Source organism: Mangifera indica, chromosome 19 (genome assembly GCF_011075055.1).
Source record: "Mangifera indica cultivar Alphonso chromosome 19, CATAS_Mindica_2.1, whole genome shotgun sequence".
Classification (NCBI taxonomy): domain Eukaryota; kingdom Viridiplantae; phylum Streptophyta; class Magnoliopsida; order Sapindales; family Anacardiaceae; genus Mangifera; species Mangifera indica.
In genome coordinates, this window is record NC_058155.1 from 8305790 (window position 1) to 8322583 (window position 16794).

A 16794-nucleotide genomic window follows, 5' to 3' on the forward strand; every position below is an offset into this window, starting at 1 on the left:
TCATGGGTTTGCTTCTAGGCTTTGCAACCCATGATGGACTGTATATCTAAAGTGGACAATATCTTGACAGTGAGTCGGGTTATTGGACCAGGGATGTTACAAATGGTATCAGAGCAGCTCCGCGTATCCTCTTGAACGATGGTGGGACAAACCTTAGCGAGGACGCTGAGTCCCGTAAGGGGGGGTGTATGTGATACTCTTAGGTGAATCCCACATCGACAAAGCATGAGAGAGATGTTGAGTCTGTCTATATATCCCACATTGGTTAGTGGTAGGAGAATTTGACTGGTTAAATAGCCTATGAGCTCCTTAACTGTTAAAACGCGTTTTGGGTTGTAAAGTCCAGAAGCAAACCCATGATAGACTGTATGTCCAAAGTGGACAATATCTTGACAGTAGACCGAGTTATTGGATCAGGGATGTTACACATATAGTATTGCTCTTATCTCTACCATAAGTGAAGTTTTTTCAATAAAATTCTAGAGTTTCATTTAATTTAAATAAGAATGTAAGTAATAAAACTATATGATTAATTTGACATATTTTGAAAATAGAAAATTTTATTTTGTGAACTAGCTAGCCGAAAGCATTGAGGTCGGCCTATCAAGAGCTCAATACAACACAATCCAATTGGCGTTGAGCCATGTGTGAGCCTTCATTTGCTAGTGGTTCAGCCCACATTGTTAGACTGCACTATAGTAAGCCTAGAGATACAACATAGAAGGGTTAAAATTGAATATAAGTAAATATATAAATGATTAATTAAGAAATTATAAAATCTAAAAAAGGACAGTGTGAAATTTTAAAGATTATTTTGATATTTTAATTATATTATACTAGTCAATTTTTAAGACTAAACAAGGTATACTTTTTTTTTCATACAAAGGGGTTAATTTAAAATTTTTAAATCCAAGTTTGGATCTGTCTCTATTGATATTCAAATTTATACTTACTATAATTATATATACCATTACCCTTAAATAATATATATTATACCATTAATATCAATTACATTCTAACATATAAACAAATTATATATCCTTCACTCAAGAATTAATCACTTAGATATTTATTTTTAATTAAAAAATTTTATATAATCAAAACAATATTGATTAAATACAATCTCAATTTGATTGTACTTGAAATGGTTTGAGTTAACTTGAATTGCATTTTGATCGAATTTCGCCATATCATGTGTTGTTTGCCCAGTTCTCACCATATGATAACAAAAAATAAAAAATTGATGTGGCATGTTAATAATGGACAGAGTAAAAAAGATAAGAATATTTTAAAACAATATACATAAGGCTTGCGATCCGACCTTGTATATGTAGAACCAAGCCTTTTTTGTTAATTTTTTTAAAAAATATTTTTTATATTATAATTATTATTTTATTTATTTATTTATTTTTAAATAAATTATGTACATTATCAAGTTGGGTTAGACTAAACTAAAATTTTGTGATTCGGTCAAGCTGCAGGACGACTTGACTTATTTGACATGTGTACATAAAATAAATAAAATCTATTTAAATTCAAAATCATGATAAAACCTAAGATAGAGAATTGGTTTTGGGGGAGGTCTTTTCCTCCAAAAATTTATATATAAAATAAAGAAGGAGATAAACAGAGAAACTATTTAGAAAGAAATAGAAATTGTTTTACCTGCTTGGCCAGTATTACCAATTCGTTAGTCGGCCTTTAAGAGGACTTGTTCTTGTGGCTGGAAGGTGGCTTCCCAGAAGCTCCTCATATTTCTAACTAGGTTTACTTACCAGCCCTTCAAAAACCTATTGATTATCCATTAGTGCTTCCCCTGGTTTCCACAGGCCCCTGAGGAGTAGGTAAGTCCATGGGATTTTTAGTTACCCACAATCCAAACAAACTTTATTTATTTATTTGTTTAAGGAGGAAATTTTATTTGAGTAAATCACTTTTCAAAGCAGACTAATTATACTAAACAAGTGATATCTCAATTCCAGTGATTAATGTCACAATCATGATATTATATAAATCAAGAGTTTACTTTTAAAATACTCTCAAACGGAATTTGAATTTTTGCTCGAATCCATTCCTTGGAAGAAATTAATTGCACTTGACGGATAAACGTGGAGCTTATCACCTATGTGCCCCAGGCCCAAGAAGCATAGATAATGCTGAAACACCAAAACAGATATGAACCATAATTCTAAAAAATATAGAAAACGTAAATGTAAAAAAGTGTAAATATTAATTATACGGGAATATATTAAATTATTATTATTTAATTTTAATAAGTTTATTTTAAAAAATTAGAATTAGCCAAAGTTACCTGGCAATGGCTGTCCATTATATTTTCCATGTCCCGAACAAGGATTAACAGCAGAATAGTGGACTTTTTGCAAAAAAAAAAAAAACAATTTATTTGGTTGAAAAATATATTTCCACTTGCCAAAGTTTGATAAAACTATTTCCCACTTTTGGCAAAACTATATTTTGGCAGTTTGAATAATTTTGGTACTAATAATAATATATTATCATATAACTAAATATTATTTTTTTTAATAATTTAAAATTATCTAATAACTTAATAATTCTTTATCATTGATATTCATTATGATACCATTGGCGATCAACAGATATGTTGCTAGACTATCATTGTCCTTAGACAACTCCATCTTGTGTGTTCATCGTTGGGCCACCATTTGTCAAAGAAAATAGTTAGATTTTAGGTTTGGTATCTTATAGGGGAAAAGTAAATTTTTTAAAACTTAATTCATATAAAAATTATTAGTCTTCCAAACTAAAAAAGAAAAATAAAATATAATTTTAATTATTTTAATATTACTAATAAATAATGATTTTATCCCTTAATCCTAACAGAAATTTTATGAATGTATCTTAATAGATTAAAACTATGATGGGTATTTAAAATTTTTATCTGTTATTAGTATATATTTATCATTTCATCAAAACTTGGATGAAAAATAATCATTTGGCCAATTATCATAATAGGTTTCTCGCTTTGAAGAAATCAATTGAGGCAGTGGGAATACTAGATAAATAGGCCTCCCACCCCACACATTTTACATAACCTTTTGTATAAGGTTGGAAGATTTTTTTGTGGTGTTTTGAGTTTTGTGAGAAAAGTGATTTCCGTCGCCTCAATTTATTATATTTCCATGTTTCATATTTCAAATCTTCTTGAGTTTCTTGTATTATATACATATCATGTTATTAGTATGACCTGCTTAAATATATTTCAATACTATTAATGTTTAAATATATTGTTATTATATTTGTTAAATGCAAATCGTGAATGTTTAAATTATGTTATTGTTCTGTTTGTAAAATATAAAGATGAATATTTCAATCATATTATTATCTTCTTATAAATTACAAATGAAAAGGTAAATATTTTATATTCTAAAAGAAAAGGAATAGTTTAAACATAAATAAAAGAAGAAATACATTCAAGCGGCCGGTTCCCCACTTTTCATTTATAAAATGGAAAGTTAAACGAAAATGGGGGACAAAAAACTATTGAATACGTTTTTATTATATATTTTCTTAATCACTTATTATTCAAAGTTGTAATTTAAAAGTAATTAATAAATTAATTTGAAAATGATTATATTAAAATTAATAATTTATTTTATAAAACGATCACAAAAAGTAAAGTTCTATATTATTTTATTACAACTTGGCTATAAAAGGTATTATTAGCCACCTAATGCGGTATTATTATTTTAATACAATTTGGTTTGGAAAACTGGGGGACTGATATTCCCACTTGCCATCAGGATAATATTTTATCAAAATTTGAAGGGTGCGTTTGGTTAAAGGTTTTTAAGATTACCTTGGTAATCTATCTTTTATTCCCTTGTTTGGTTTGTCAGTAATAAAATATTACAGTAATCTTCTATTACCAATACTGACGTGACAGGTAATATATGTGGTAATCTGATTATCACCTTTACCTTAGGTATTTAAAGATTACTGGGATAATCTTGAGTTTATTATAGAAAAATTATTATTTATTAATTTTTTTGAGATAAAAATAAATTTATTTTTAATTAATATGACAAATAATATAAAAAATATTTCAAAATAATTATATTTAAAGGGATTTAAATAAAATATTTTACTAGTAATCTTTTATTACTTTTAACCAAACACAATAATTATTTATATCTATCAAATTTTATCAAACATAGTAATCATTTATATTCAGTAATCTTCTAAGTAATCTATCTTCAAGGTAATCTTTCTATTTTAATAATCAAACATTACCCAAACCAAACGCCCCCGAAAAGTATGTTATGCTGCTGCGAGATTCCCTGGCCTGCCCCCTGAATATATATATTTGTTTAAACTAAAAGCATCTCTGCCGATTATCCAAGTCACCAAGATCCGCCATTCAAAATTGCTAAGGTTTTAATTATGGGATCGGTATCTCGTTAGATCATGGTTTGATTGATTTAATCAATAAAATTAATTTAATATTAAATTATTATAAATTTTTAAAATAATATTAATTATTTAATATATTTTTTAAACATAAATCATATAGAATTTATTAAAAGTAATTTTGTATAATTATTAATAACAATCAAGTATATCAGTTTCTTTGAAAATAAATTTAAATTTAGTAAAATAAAAAAACTTAAAAAAAGATTAAAAACAACTCATAGTCCAATACATAGGCAAAAACATTAATTATACATTTTATTGTTAATTTAATTAAAATTTTAATAGAGACTCCAATCGCCCTTCATCTTTATTATGGTCATCAAATATTATTATTTTATCATTTTCATTACCTTTAAAAATATAATATAATTATAATTTAACATAAATTTTAATCACTGTAAAGACGGGTGAGTTGTGCAAGGACAAAGATTGTACTTTATTATGATTTCCGCAACTTCTTTCATGATAGAATAGAATTGAAACAGTGAAAGCCATTCAGGTATTAAGTTTTATATTTTAAACTGATATTTTAAGTTAGTAATATTATATATACAAATAACAAATCTAAATTTATTTATAAATAATATTATAGTATTATATGATTAAATATTATTTTATTATTAATTAAATATTATTTAAAAATAGTAGATACATTAATATATAAAAAATAATTATTATCTAATATTGTTGGAACGTGGAAAAACTAAAAATATGTAAAAGTTGGTCAAATTCAGTTCATTTAGAAATATTATTATATCGATGCATGGAGCTAACTCAAATTAAAGATTTTTTTTTCTCATTCTGTGACCGTGGGAACGCACTCTTTCTTTCTCGCTTGCAGTCAAACACTTTAATAATTGTTGGTTCAATCTTCCTCAAGCAGAAGAAAAGCCATTACAGCTCTCTGGTTCTCCAAAACAAGTCTCAGAAACATAGCGATTCAGGTGCACTTGTTTTAAGCCTTCCATAATCACTTCCTGTTGTTTTCTTGTTCACTCTCTTAATCTTCTGGTATTTAATTAGCTTTGCTTTAATTATTATTCCTCCTATTTTATCATTTACCTTTTTGCTTGAAGCTAGATTTTTTATCATTCAGCTTTTTCTCTTTTTATATTTGCCTAGCAAGAGTTACTTCTTTTAAACCACCACCACAACGCAAAAAATTAAAAAAAAAAAAACATAAAAAGCCTTTTTCCCTTGTCTTAATTATCCAAAAATTACTCTCCTGCAGTTCTTTGTTGTCTGTATTTTTCCTTTTTCTTCTCCGTTTGCTTAGAGCTTTTTCTCTTATATATTCAGCTTTAAACCCAACCAAAAAAAAAAAAAAAATCCAAAATACAAAAAAAAAACCATTTTTTATCTTATTGCCAAAAAAAAAAAACAGCCTTCTCCTAAATTACGTTTTGATCTTATTGTTTCTCATATTCCTAGTTTTAATTATCCAACAATTACTCCTGTAGTTCTCTGGTCGCTAGATTTTGTTCATTGAGAGTTTGTCAGTGTCTTTACTTCTTCAAACCAAAAAGAAGGAAAAGATAAAAAGTAAATTGCAAGAAATACGTAATGGCTGAACTGGCTACTGCTGCTGCTTTGGAAACAGCAGCAGAGAGAGTTACAGAGACAGTGTGTGAATTTGGTTGTCGGCAGATTAACTATATGTTTAAGTACCGGAGCTACATGAAGAAGCTGAAGGAGCAAGTTAAGGAGCTTGAAATTAGAAGAGAAGATGTGAAAGAAGATGTAGAAATGGCTAAAAGACAAGGTGAACAGATTTATAATGAAGTTACCGAGTGGCTGAAGAGTGTGGAAGAGTTCATGGAACGGGTAGCAAAGCTCGTTGATGATGAAGATAAAGCAAAGAAGCGCTGTTTCAAAGGGTTTTGTCCTGATTTGATTAAACGTTACAGGCTCAGCAAAGAAGCAGAGGAGGTCGCGGAGGCAGGTGCCAGGGTCTTGGAAAAAGTAAAATTCAGTAGAATTTCGCACCCACCCCTTCTACGGAGGACGGAATCCATATTCGTCGGTAAGGAGTACGAACACTTTGACTCAAGAGAGTCAAATTTCCAGGAAATTATGGATGCATTGAAAGATTCTACTGTTAATATGATTGGAGTGCACGGGATGGGTGGTGTGGGTAAAACCACACTGGTCAAAAAAGTTGCTTGGAAGGCTAAGGAAGATAAGTTATTTGATGAGGTGGTGATTACTGAGGTAACACAAACTCCCGATCTTAAAAAAATTCAAGCCGACATTGCTGGTCAATTGGGCATGATATTTAGGGACCAGGACAGTCCATTTGGAAGAGCTGATCAATTACGTCAGGGGTTGAAGAAGTCCAAGAGAATCCTTGTAATAGTAGATAATATCTGGAAGAAGCTTGACCTGATGGATGTTGGAATTCCTTTAAGCTATGATAATAAAGGTAGCATGACGGAACACAGGAAAGAAAGCAATGATGAGCAAGAGCGGTGCGCAATATTGTTAACAGCTAGAACGTTAGCTGTCTTAAATCAAATGAAAACTCAAAAGAATATATCGGTTGAGCCTTTAGCTACTAATGATGCAAGGAGTTTGTTTGGGAAAATTGTTGGTGATTTATCAGAAAAACACAGTATAGCAGCGGAAATAGTAGAAAAATGTGCAGGGTTACCACTTGCGATTACAACAATTGCAAATGCTTTGAAAGGAAAAAGTGATTATGTCTGGAAGGATGCCCTGCATCAGTTAAAAAGTTGTAATCATAGATGCGTTCCAGAAATGGATAACACTTTATACTCAACTATTGAATTGAGTTACAAATTGTTGAACAGTGAAGAAGCCAAACGGATACTTCTACTTTGTGCTCTATATAATGATACCCATGTCGCTCACTTCTTGTTAAGAGGTATGGGGTTGGGTTTGTTTGAAAATGTTTACTCAGTTAATGATGGAAGGAATAGAATAAAGTCATTGATTGATTATCTCCGAGATTCGTGTTTGTTGTTGAAAGGTAACGATAATGAGATGGTCAAAATGCATGATGTCGTTCATACTGTTGTTGTATCAATTGCCAAAGAGAAATATATGTTTGATATTCGAGATGTCGAGGGCATTAAAGAGGTGTTGATGAACAGAATGTACAAAGATTCGATTGCAATTTCTCTGTCTAATAGAGACATTCATGAGCTTCCTGAAAGGGTAGAGTGTCCAAAACTTAAGTTATTTACTTACCATATTAAAAAAGATCTTGTTTACGAATCCTAGACCACTTTTTCGAAGGAATGAAAGAACTCAAAGTACTAGAATTGGGAGGAGTTCATTTATTACTGCCACCACCATCATTTGTTTGCCTAACAAACCTTAAAAGATTGTGCCTAGAGAGTTGCTCTTTAGGAGATATAACAATGTTGGGCGAGCTAAGGAAATTAGAGACTCTTGAATTTCTAAGTTGTGATTTTGAACAGTTGCCAGAAAGATTTAAACAACTGACGGGACTTAAGTTATTACAATTGTGCAATTGTCCAAAGCTTAAAGTAATCTCACCAAATGTCATAGCCAGCTTGTATCGATTAGAAGAGCTATATATAATTAATAGCTTTGATCGATGGGAAGTTGAAGGACAAAATAATGCCAGTCTTGCAGAGTTGAAGGAATTGCCTCAATTGAACACTTTATGCATACATATTCCGACTGTGCAGATGATACAACAAGACTTTATTCCAGTGAACTTAGAAAAGTATAAAGTACATATTGGAGATGTATGGGACTGGTCTTATGAATATGAAACCTCGAGAACTTTGAGGCTAAAGTTCAATGGAAGCAGTCATATGAGGTATGGGATCGAAATTTTGATGGAGAAAGCAAAATATCTCTATCTAGATCAGCTGGATGGTGTTAAGGATATACTTTGGGAACTTGACAGAGAAGGTTTCCCAGAATTAAAGCATCTCTCTGTACGAAATGGTTCTGAAATTTTGTATATTGTCAACTCGATGGAGTGCATTCATTCTGATGATGCCTTTCCAATCTTAGAATCAATGTTTCTTATTAATCTAGGTCATATGGAGAAGATATGTTGCGGCCTAGGTAGTGAAAAATCTTTCAGCCAATTAAGAATATTAAAAGTAGCTGATTGTGACAATTTGAGGTATCTCTTCTCATCCTCCATGGCCAAAAACATACTGCTGCTTGAAGAAATCGATGTAACTAATTGCAAGATGCTAAAGGAGATTTTTGGTGAAGACAGTGAACACCATGCTGATGAAAACAAAAAGGTTTGTAAGATTGAGTTTAAACAATTGCACTCAGTGGTACTACAAGGCCTACCGCAGCTCATAAGATTTGGCTTGGAGGTATGTATCTCTTTGCTTTTTTTTTTTTTTTCCATTTATTTTCTTTTAATATATAAGTTGTTTATGGAGGAATAATATTTGTGTCTACAGGTTGTGTTACCAAGATTGGAGAACTTGAAACTGTCCTCCATTAAGATTGAGAACATATGGGTTAATCTACTCCAAGCAACGTCTTCCTATATTCAGTGCTTAAAAAGCTTAACAGTGGAAGAGTGTAACGGTTTGAAGTTTCTGTTTTCATCTTCTATGGTCAAAAGTTTTGTGCAACTCCAAAGGCTTGTGATATGCAACTGCAAGTCAATGGAAGCAGTGATATTTGAGTCAGGAGAATTAGAAGGAGCAGATAAGATGATTCAATTGAATTTTCCTAAACTATTCTACTTGAAGCTACAAGGGCTTCCAAAACTCACAAGATTTGGCATTGAAAATCTAGTTCAATTCCCTACCTTGACTGAACTTCACATGGAGGGTTGCTCTAGTTTAAAGGCATTCTTCCCCAATTCTTCTAGTGTAGAAGTAAGCTTGGAGAACATTCTTACTACTAATATAGAGCCCCTATTTGATGACAAGGTGAATTAATTTCCTATTGAAATTTTCGTGGCCTTTCAATGTCAAACTTTTAACATTCTTTATAGCTATTATTGTGACCATTATATGCATTTAATTACCATTACTTGTCTTAAAACTATAATTATAATTATCATTATCAATATAATTATTATTAGATTCGTTGCCCTTTTTGTAGGCTGATTTGCCAGGCTTGGAGAAGCTGATACTCTTACACATGGATAACTTACAGTTGATCTGGCACAATCAACTCCGTGGAGACTCCTTTTGCAAATTAAAAGAAGTGAGAGTTGAACTCTGTAAAAATTTGGTGACTATTGTTCCATCTAGTAGTACTCAAGGACTTCTTACCTTTCAGAATCTAGAAACCTTAACTGTTGAAAACTGTTGGAATATAAAAAGTGTGTTTCCAGTTTCCATAGCTACTAGTCTTTTGCAACTCAAACAACTCACGCTATGCTTTTGCGGTTTGGAGGAAATTGTTGGCAAACAGGAAGTAGATGGGACTCCAAGATTTTTGTTTCCTCAATTAACGCGGCTTAAACTTTCTGGGTTACCAGAGCTCAAATATTTTTACATGGGGTCCTATACAGCAGAGTGGCCAATGCTTAAGGAATTGCTTGTGTACGGTTGTAAGAAGATAAATGTATATGCTTTAGAGGGAAAGAACCAACCTGCCCTATTTTGGTTTGAAAAGGTACGACTTATCCTGTTGTCCCTAAAAACTGTAACGTAGTCATTTAAGTTTAATTTGTTTAAGTGTTTTCTTTCCTCTTTAAATCAGTTCAGTGGAAATTTGTCATGTTTGATTGAAAAATAATTTATCTTTGTTAATTATTAATAGAGTGGCAATTTGTCATGTTTACAGTCAAACTGCAAATTATATTTGTTTAAAACATATATATAATTAATTGAAAATGGATAAATGGGCAGAAGTGTCACCTTTCCTCTTTAAAAGTAGATAGGATCTTTTGCCTCATATTTTTTCATTTCTTAGCTTTTCAAATTGTTAATTTCATATGCATATGATTTCATTTAAAGTAACTAATGAAACAGACTGCTGCTTGTTGGTCACTTGTATTTACTTGTTCATCCATTTTCAGGTCGTACCCAATTTGGAAATATTGGGTTTAAATGCCGATAACGAAACATCCTCATGTCTTGACCGTATTCCAGCTAGGAGCTTTGGGAAACTTAAATCTCTTGGGCTGCAAAGCTTGGATGATTATTCAGGAGGATTTCAGTTTAGTCTACTTCAAAAATTGCACAATTTGGAAACACTCTGTCTATATGACTGTACATTCCAAGAACTACCCCCATATGCAGGATGTACAAGGCAACAAAATTCTCAGAAAAAAACGTTTCTCCAAAATCTTCGAACTTTGATAGTACACGAATGTCATTGTTTAACATCTTTGATGTCATCCTCATACATTTGCTTCAAAAACATAAAGCATTTGGAAGTTGAACGTTGTAACGGATTGACAAATATACTAGCATGCTCAGTAGCGAGAACTCTTGTCCAAATCACAACCGTCAAAATCAAAGAATGTGAGTTGGTAACAGAGGTTATAGCAACTGAGTCTGGGATAGAGACAACAAAAGAGGAGATTGTTTTCAATCAACTGGAAACGTTGGTGCTTCATTGTTTGAAAAGCCTCACATCCTTTTGCTCTGCCAATTACGTTTTTCGATTCCCATGCTTAGAACAAGTGATTGTGAGTCAATGCCCCAATATGAAGACTTTTTCTCAAGGAGGTTTAAGCACACCAAAATTAAAGAAGGTGCAACTAACAGAGACAATCAATGCAGAACCTTTTTGGAAAGATGACCTTAATTCCACTATCCAACACATGTTTACAAATATGGTATTTATTCACAAATTCTTTTTACAGTTGTTCGAAATCTCAGGAACCTTAATATTAATTCATATCTTTAAGCTTAAAATATTTTTTTTCTTTTACACTTATGGTATCTTTTAGCACATGCTAACTCATTATTTTGTGTTTGGTAGCTGGGTTTCAGCAATGTAGAGAATCTAAAACTCTCTGAATTCCCCAAATTAGAAGAAAACATTTGGAAATCTAAAGTTTCGGACGGCTTATTCTATAACTTAAAGTCACTGGTATTGGACGCATTTTTGGAATCATCAAGTGCAATTCCATCTTGTGTGTTAAGCGGCTTAAAAAATCTTGAAATACTTGAAGTAAGAAGTCATGATTCGTTGACACGGCTGTTTGATACAGAAAGCTCGCTAAATGTTGATGGACATGGTTCAAAGAGAAGTCATCGAGATGTTTTAAACTTGAAGAATTTGAAGTCTCTTAAAGTGCACAATTGTAATGGATTGAGATATATATTTACACTGTCCGTCATCCTAGGCCTTGTTCAACTCCAAGATATAGAAGTTAAAAATTGTGCTTTGATGGAAGAAATCATCAGGAAAGAAGGAGAAAATGATGCAGAGATTGATAAAATTTTTATCCCACAACTCAACTCCATTAGTCTTGAGTCATTGCCGAACTTGACAAGATTCTGTTCAGGAATTAATAGTTTGGCTTGTCCATCCTTGAAACGTATTAGAGTAGCCGGATGTCCAGAGATTGAGACATTCGTTTTTGCTGATATGAAGCACCAATCAGACCATATTGCACCTCTCTTCTGCGAAAAGGTTTGATTAATTGAAACTCGTTCCCAGAATAACTTTTTTCGCATTTTATTATCCATTGTAATTATTATATTATTTCTGTTATCTACGCTAATTAGAAATTCACTTGTTATGTATGCATAGTTGAAAGTGATATGTTTTTTATTCTAATTTATGTTAATTTGCAGGTTGCTTTTCCAAGGTTGGAGGAGATTCTGCTTGATAACTGTTGGAATATAAAAAGTGTGTTTCCAGTTTCCATAGCTACTAGTCTTTTGCAACTCAAACAACTCACGCTATGCTTTTGCGGTTTGGAGGAAATTGTTGGCAAGCAGGAAGTAGATGGGACTCCAAGATTTTTGTTTCCTCAATTAACGCGGCTTAAACTTTCTGGGTTACCAGAGCTCAAATATTTTTACATGGGGTCCTATACAGCAGAGTGGCCAATGCTTAAGGAATGGATTGTGTACGATTGTAAGAAGATAAATGTATATGCTTTAGAGGGAAAGAACCAACCTGCCCTATTTTGGTTTGAAAAGGTACGACTTATCCTGTTGTCCCTAAAAACTGTAACGTAGTCATTTAAGTTTAATTTGTTTAAGTGTTTTCTTTCCTCTTTAAATCAGTCCAGTGGAAATTTGTCATATTTGATTGAAAAATAATTTATCTTTGTTAATTATTAATAGAGTGGCAATTTGTCATGTTTACAGTCAAACTGCAAATTATATTTGTTTAAAACATATATATAATTAATTGAAAAAAGATAAATGGGTAGAAGTGTCACCTTTCCTCTTTAAAAGTAGATAGGATCTTTTGCCTCATATTTTTTCATTTCTTAGCTTTTCAAATTGTTAATTTCATACGCATATGATTTCATTTAAAGTAACTAATGAAACAGACTGCTGCTTGTTGGTCACTTGTATTTACTTGTTCATCCATTTTCAGGTCGTACCCAATTTGGAAATATTGGGTTTACATGCCGATAACGAAACATCCTCATGTCTTGACCGTATTCCAGCTAGGAGCTTTGGGAAACTTAAATCTCTTGGGCTGCAAAGCTTGGATGATTATTCAGGAGGATTTCAGTTTAGTCTACTTCAAAAATTGCACAATTTGGAAACGCTCTATCTATATGATTGTACATTCCAAGAACTACCCCCATATGAAGGATGTACAAGGAAACAAAATTCTCAGATGAAAACATTTCTCCAAAACCTTCGAAGTTTATGGATAGACAAATGTCATCGTTTAACATCTTTGATGTCATCCTCATACATTTGCTTCAAAAACATAAAGCATTTGGAAGTTGAACGTTGTAACGGATTGGCAAATATATTAGCATGTTCAGTAGCGAGAACTCTTGTCCAAATCACAACAGTCAAAATCAGAGAATGTGAGTTGGTAACAGAGGTTATAGCAACTGAGTCTGGGATAGAGACAACAAAAGAGGAGATTGTTTTCAACCAACTGGAAACGTTGGTGCTTCATTGTTTGAAAAGCCTTACATCCTTTTGCTCTGCCAATTACGTTTTTCGATTCTCATGCTTAGAACAAGTGATTGTGAGTCAATGCCCCAATATGAAGACTTTTTCTCAAGGAGGTTTAAGCACACCAAAATTAAAGAAGGTGCAACTAACAGAGACAATCAATGCAGAACCTTTTTGGAAAGATGACCTTAATTCCACTATCCAACATATGTTTACAAATATGGTATTTATTCACAAATTCTTTTCACAGTTGTTCGAAATCTCAGGAACCTTAATAGTAATTCATATCTTTAAGCTTAAAATTTTCTTTTTCTTTTACACTTTGGTATCTTTTAGCACATGCTAACTCATTATTTTGTGTTTGGTAGCTCGGTTTCAGCAATGTAGAGAATCTAAAACTCTCTGATTTCCCCGAATTAGAAGAAAACATTTGGAAATCTAAAGTTCGGGACGGCTTATTCTATAACTTAAAGTCACTGGTATTGGACGCATTTTTGGAATCATCAAGTGCAATTCCATCTCGTGTGTTAAGCGGCTTAAAAAATCTTGAAATACTTGAAGTAAGAAGTCATGATTCGTTGACACGGCTGTTTGATACAGAAAGCCCGCTAAATGTTGATGGACATGGTTCAAAGAGAAGTCATCGAGATGTTTTAAACTTGAAGAATTTGAAGTCTCTTAAAGTGCACGATTGTAATGGATTGAGATATATATTTACACTGTCCGTCATCCTAGGCCTTGTTCAACTCCTAGATATAGAAGTTAAAAATTGTGCTTTGATGGAAGAAATCATCAGGAAAGAAGGAGAAAATGATGCAGAGATTGATAAAAGTTTTATCCCACAACTCAACTCCATTAGTCTTGAGTCATTGCCGAACTTGACAAGATTCTGTTCAGGAATTATTAGTTTGGCTTGTCCATCCTTGAAAAGTATTAGAGTAGCCAGATGTCCAGAGATTGAGACATTCGTTTTTGCTGATATGAAGCACCAATCAGACCATATTGCACCTCTCTTCTGCGAAAAGGTTTGATTAATTGAAACTTGTTCCCAGAATAACTTTTTTCGCATTTTATTATCCATTGTAATTATTATATTATTTCTGTTATCTACACTAATTAGAAATTCACTTGTTATGTATGCATAGTTGAAAGTGATATGTTTTTTATTCTAATTTATGTTAATTTGTAGGTTGCTTTTCCAAGGTTGGAGGAGATTCTGCTTGATAACTGTCGGAATATAAAAAGTGTGTTTCCAGTTTCCATAGCTACTGGTCTTTTGCAACTCAAACAACTCACGCTACGCTATTGCGGTTTGGAGGAAATTGTTGGCAAGCAGGAAGTAGATAGGACTCCAAGATTTTTGTTTCCTCAATTAACGCGGCTTAAACTTTCTGGGTTACCAGAGCTCAAATATTTTTACATGGGGTCCTATACAGCAGAGTGGCCAATGCTTAAGGAATTGTTTGTGTACGGTTGTAAGAAGATAAAAGTATATGCTTTAGGGGGAGAGAGCCAACCTGCCCTATTTTGGTTTGAAAAGGTACGACTTATCCCGTTGCCCCTAAAAACTGTAACGTGGTCATTTAAGTTTGATTTGTTTAAGTGTTTTCTTTCCTCTTTAAATCAGTCCAGTGGAAATTTGTTATGTTTGATTGAAAATTAATTTATCTTTGTTAATTATTAATAGAGTGGCAATTTGTCATGTTTACGGTCAAATTGTAAATTATATTTATTTAAAACATATATATAGTTAATTGAAAAAAAATAAATGGGTAGAAGTATCACATTTCCTCTTCAAAAGTAGATAGGATCTTTTGCCTCGTATTTTTTCATTTCATAGTTTTTCACATTGTTAATTTCATACGCTTTTGATTTCATTTAAAGTAACTAATGAAACAGACTACTGCTTGTTGGTTACTTTTATTTACTTGTTCATCCATTTTCAGGTCGTACCCAATTTGGAAAAATTGGGTTTAAATGCCGATAACGAAACATCCTCATGTCTTGACCGTATTCTAGCGAGGAGCTTTGGGAAACTTAAATTTCTTGGACTGCAAAGCTTGGATGATTATTCAGTAGGATTTCAGTTTGGTCTCCTTCAAAAATTGCACAATTTGGAAACACTCTATCTATATGATTGTGCATTCCAAGAACTACTCCCATATGAAGGATGTACAAGGAAACAAAATTCTCAGATGAAAACATTTCTCCAAAATCTTCAAAGTTTGTGGATAGATAGATGTCATCGTTTAACATCTTTGATGTCATCCTCATACATTTGCTTCAAAAACATAAAGCATTTGAAAGTTGTACGTTGTAACGGATTGACAAATATACTAGCATGCTCAGTAGCGAGAACTCTTGTCCAAATTACAACCGTCAAAATTAGAGAATGTGAGTTGGTAACAGAGGTTATAACAACTGAGTCTGGGATAGAGACAACAAAAGAGGAGATTGTTTTCAACCAATTGGAAAAGTTAGAGCTTCATTGTTTGAAAAGCCTCACATCCTTTTGCTCTGCGAATTATGCTTTTCGATTCCCATGCTTAGAACAAGTGATTGTGAGTCAATGCCCCAATTTGAAGATTTTTTCTCATGGAGGTTTAAGCACACCAAACCTAAAGAAGGTACAACTAACAGAGATTATTGATGCAGAATATATCTGGAAGGGTGACCTTAATTCCACCATCCAACAAATGTGTAGGATTTGTAGGTCTTAAACTTTTATTTGAAGGGCATGATCGTAATTCAATAAAGCAATGCTGATATTTCATTTCCTTGTAGGGTCAAAAATAGTCATTTGGTGGCTTAGATATTTTTCTAACCTTAGGTATTAAAAAATCAAAGTTGTTTGAGTAAGTGGATTTTGATATGTTAAGTGTATTGTTTAAAACATTTTGAGGGTAAATGAATCCTTTTGGCTTTAATGACAGTCTTGTAATATTGTGAATAAATCATGGGCATTCTCGATTATGACATTTTTAACCAGGCATATAAAAGTAACGTTTATTTTATGTATTTTGCTTTTTGTGCATTCGATAAATTCTTCTCTTTTGAATTAAGTCATCTCTCTAGGTGTTGTTAGGGTTTTGTTTGATTTTTTTTGTTTGTTGATGCTGATTTGTCTGGTGAGAAATATCTTACTTCTCTTTACCAATTCCTTCTTTACTTGAGTTAATGGTTTATTAATCTTATCAGTTTGGATAAACTATTGTATAAAACTTTGTACTTAGACATTATATTAGTAGATTGACTAAAGAAATATCTCTACCTTGGATGTAAGATTTTATTTATAAAATCTAAACCAAAT

At 32.2% G+C, this 16794-nt stretch overlaps 2 protein-coding genes across 2 annotated transcripts in view; both read left to right on the forward strand.

The window, feature by feature from the left end:
• The first annotated feature begins 6015 nt into the window (after positions 1-6015).
• Positions 6016-16204, forward strand: LOC123202894. Its single transcript, XM_044619046.1, has 11 exons — positions 6016-7629; positions 7896-8783; positions 8874-9353; positions 9529-10047; positions 10454-11218; positions 11365-12021; positions 12186-12536; positions 12943-13707; positions 13853-14509; positions 14674-15024; positions 15431-16204. Exons 1-11 carry the CDS (start codon positions 6016-6018, stop codon positions 16202-16204), a joined length of 7821 nt encoding a protein of 2606 aa, XP_044474981.1.
• Positions 11018-16794, forward strand: part of LOC123203366 — a 40608-nt gene continuing 34831 nt past the window's right edge. The window contains exon 1 of the mRNA XM_044619716.1: positions 11018-11218. The gene's annotated coding sequence lies outside the window, so the exon portion shown is untranslated. The remainder of the gene's footprint in view (positions 11219-16794) is intronic.

Excerpts from the sequence above, each read along its gene's own strand:
- LOC123202894 (XM_044619046.1), top strand. The coding sequence starts at position 6,016 with ATGGCTGAACTGGCTACTGCTGCTGCTTTGGAAACAGCAGCAGAGAGA. Across the intron at positions 13,708-13,852 it reads AACATATGTTTACAAATATG|CTCGGTTTCAGCAATGTAGA; the intron begins GTATTTATTCAC and ends TGTGTTTGGTAG. Across the intron at positions 15,025-15,430 it reads CCCTATTTTGGTTTGAAAAG|GTCGTACCCAATTTGGAAAA; the intron begins GTACGACTTATC and ends ATCCATTTTCAG.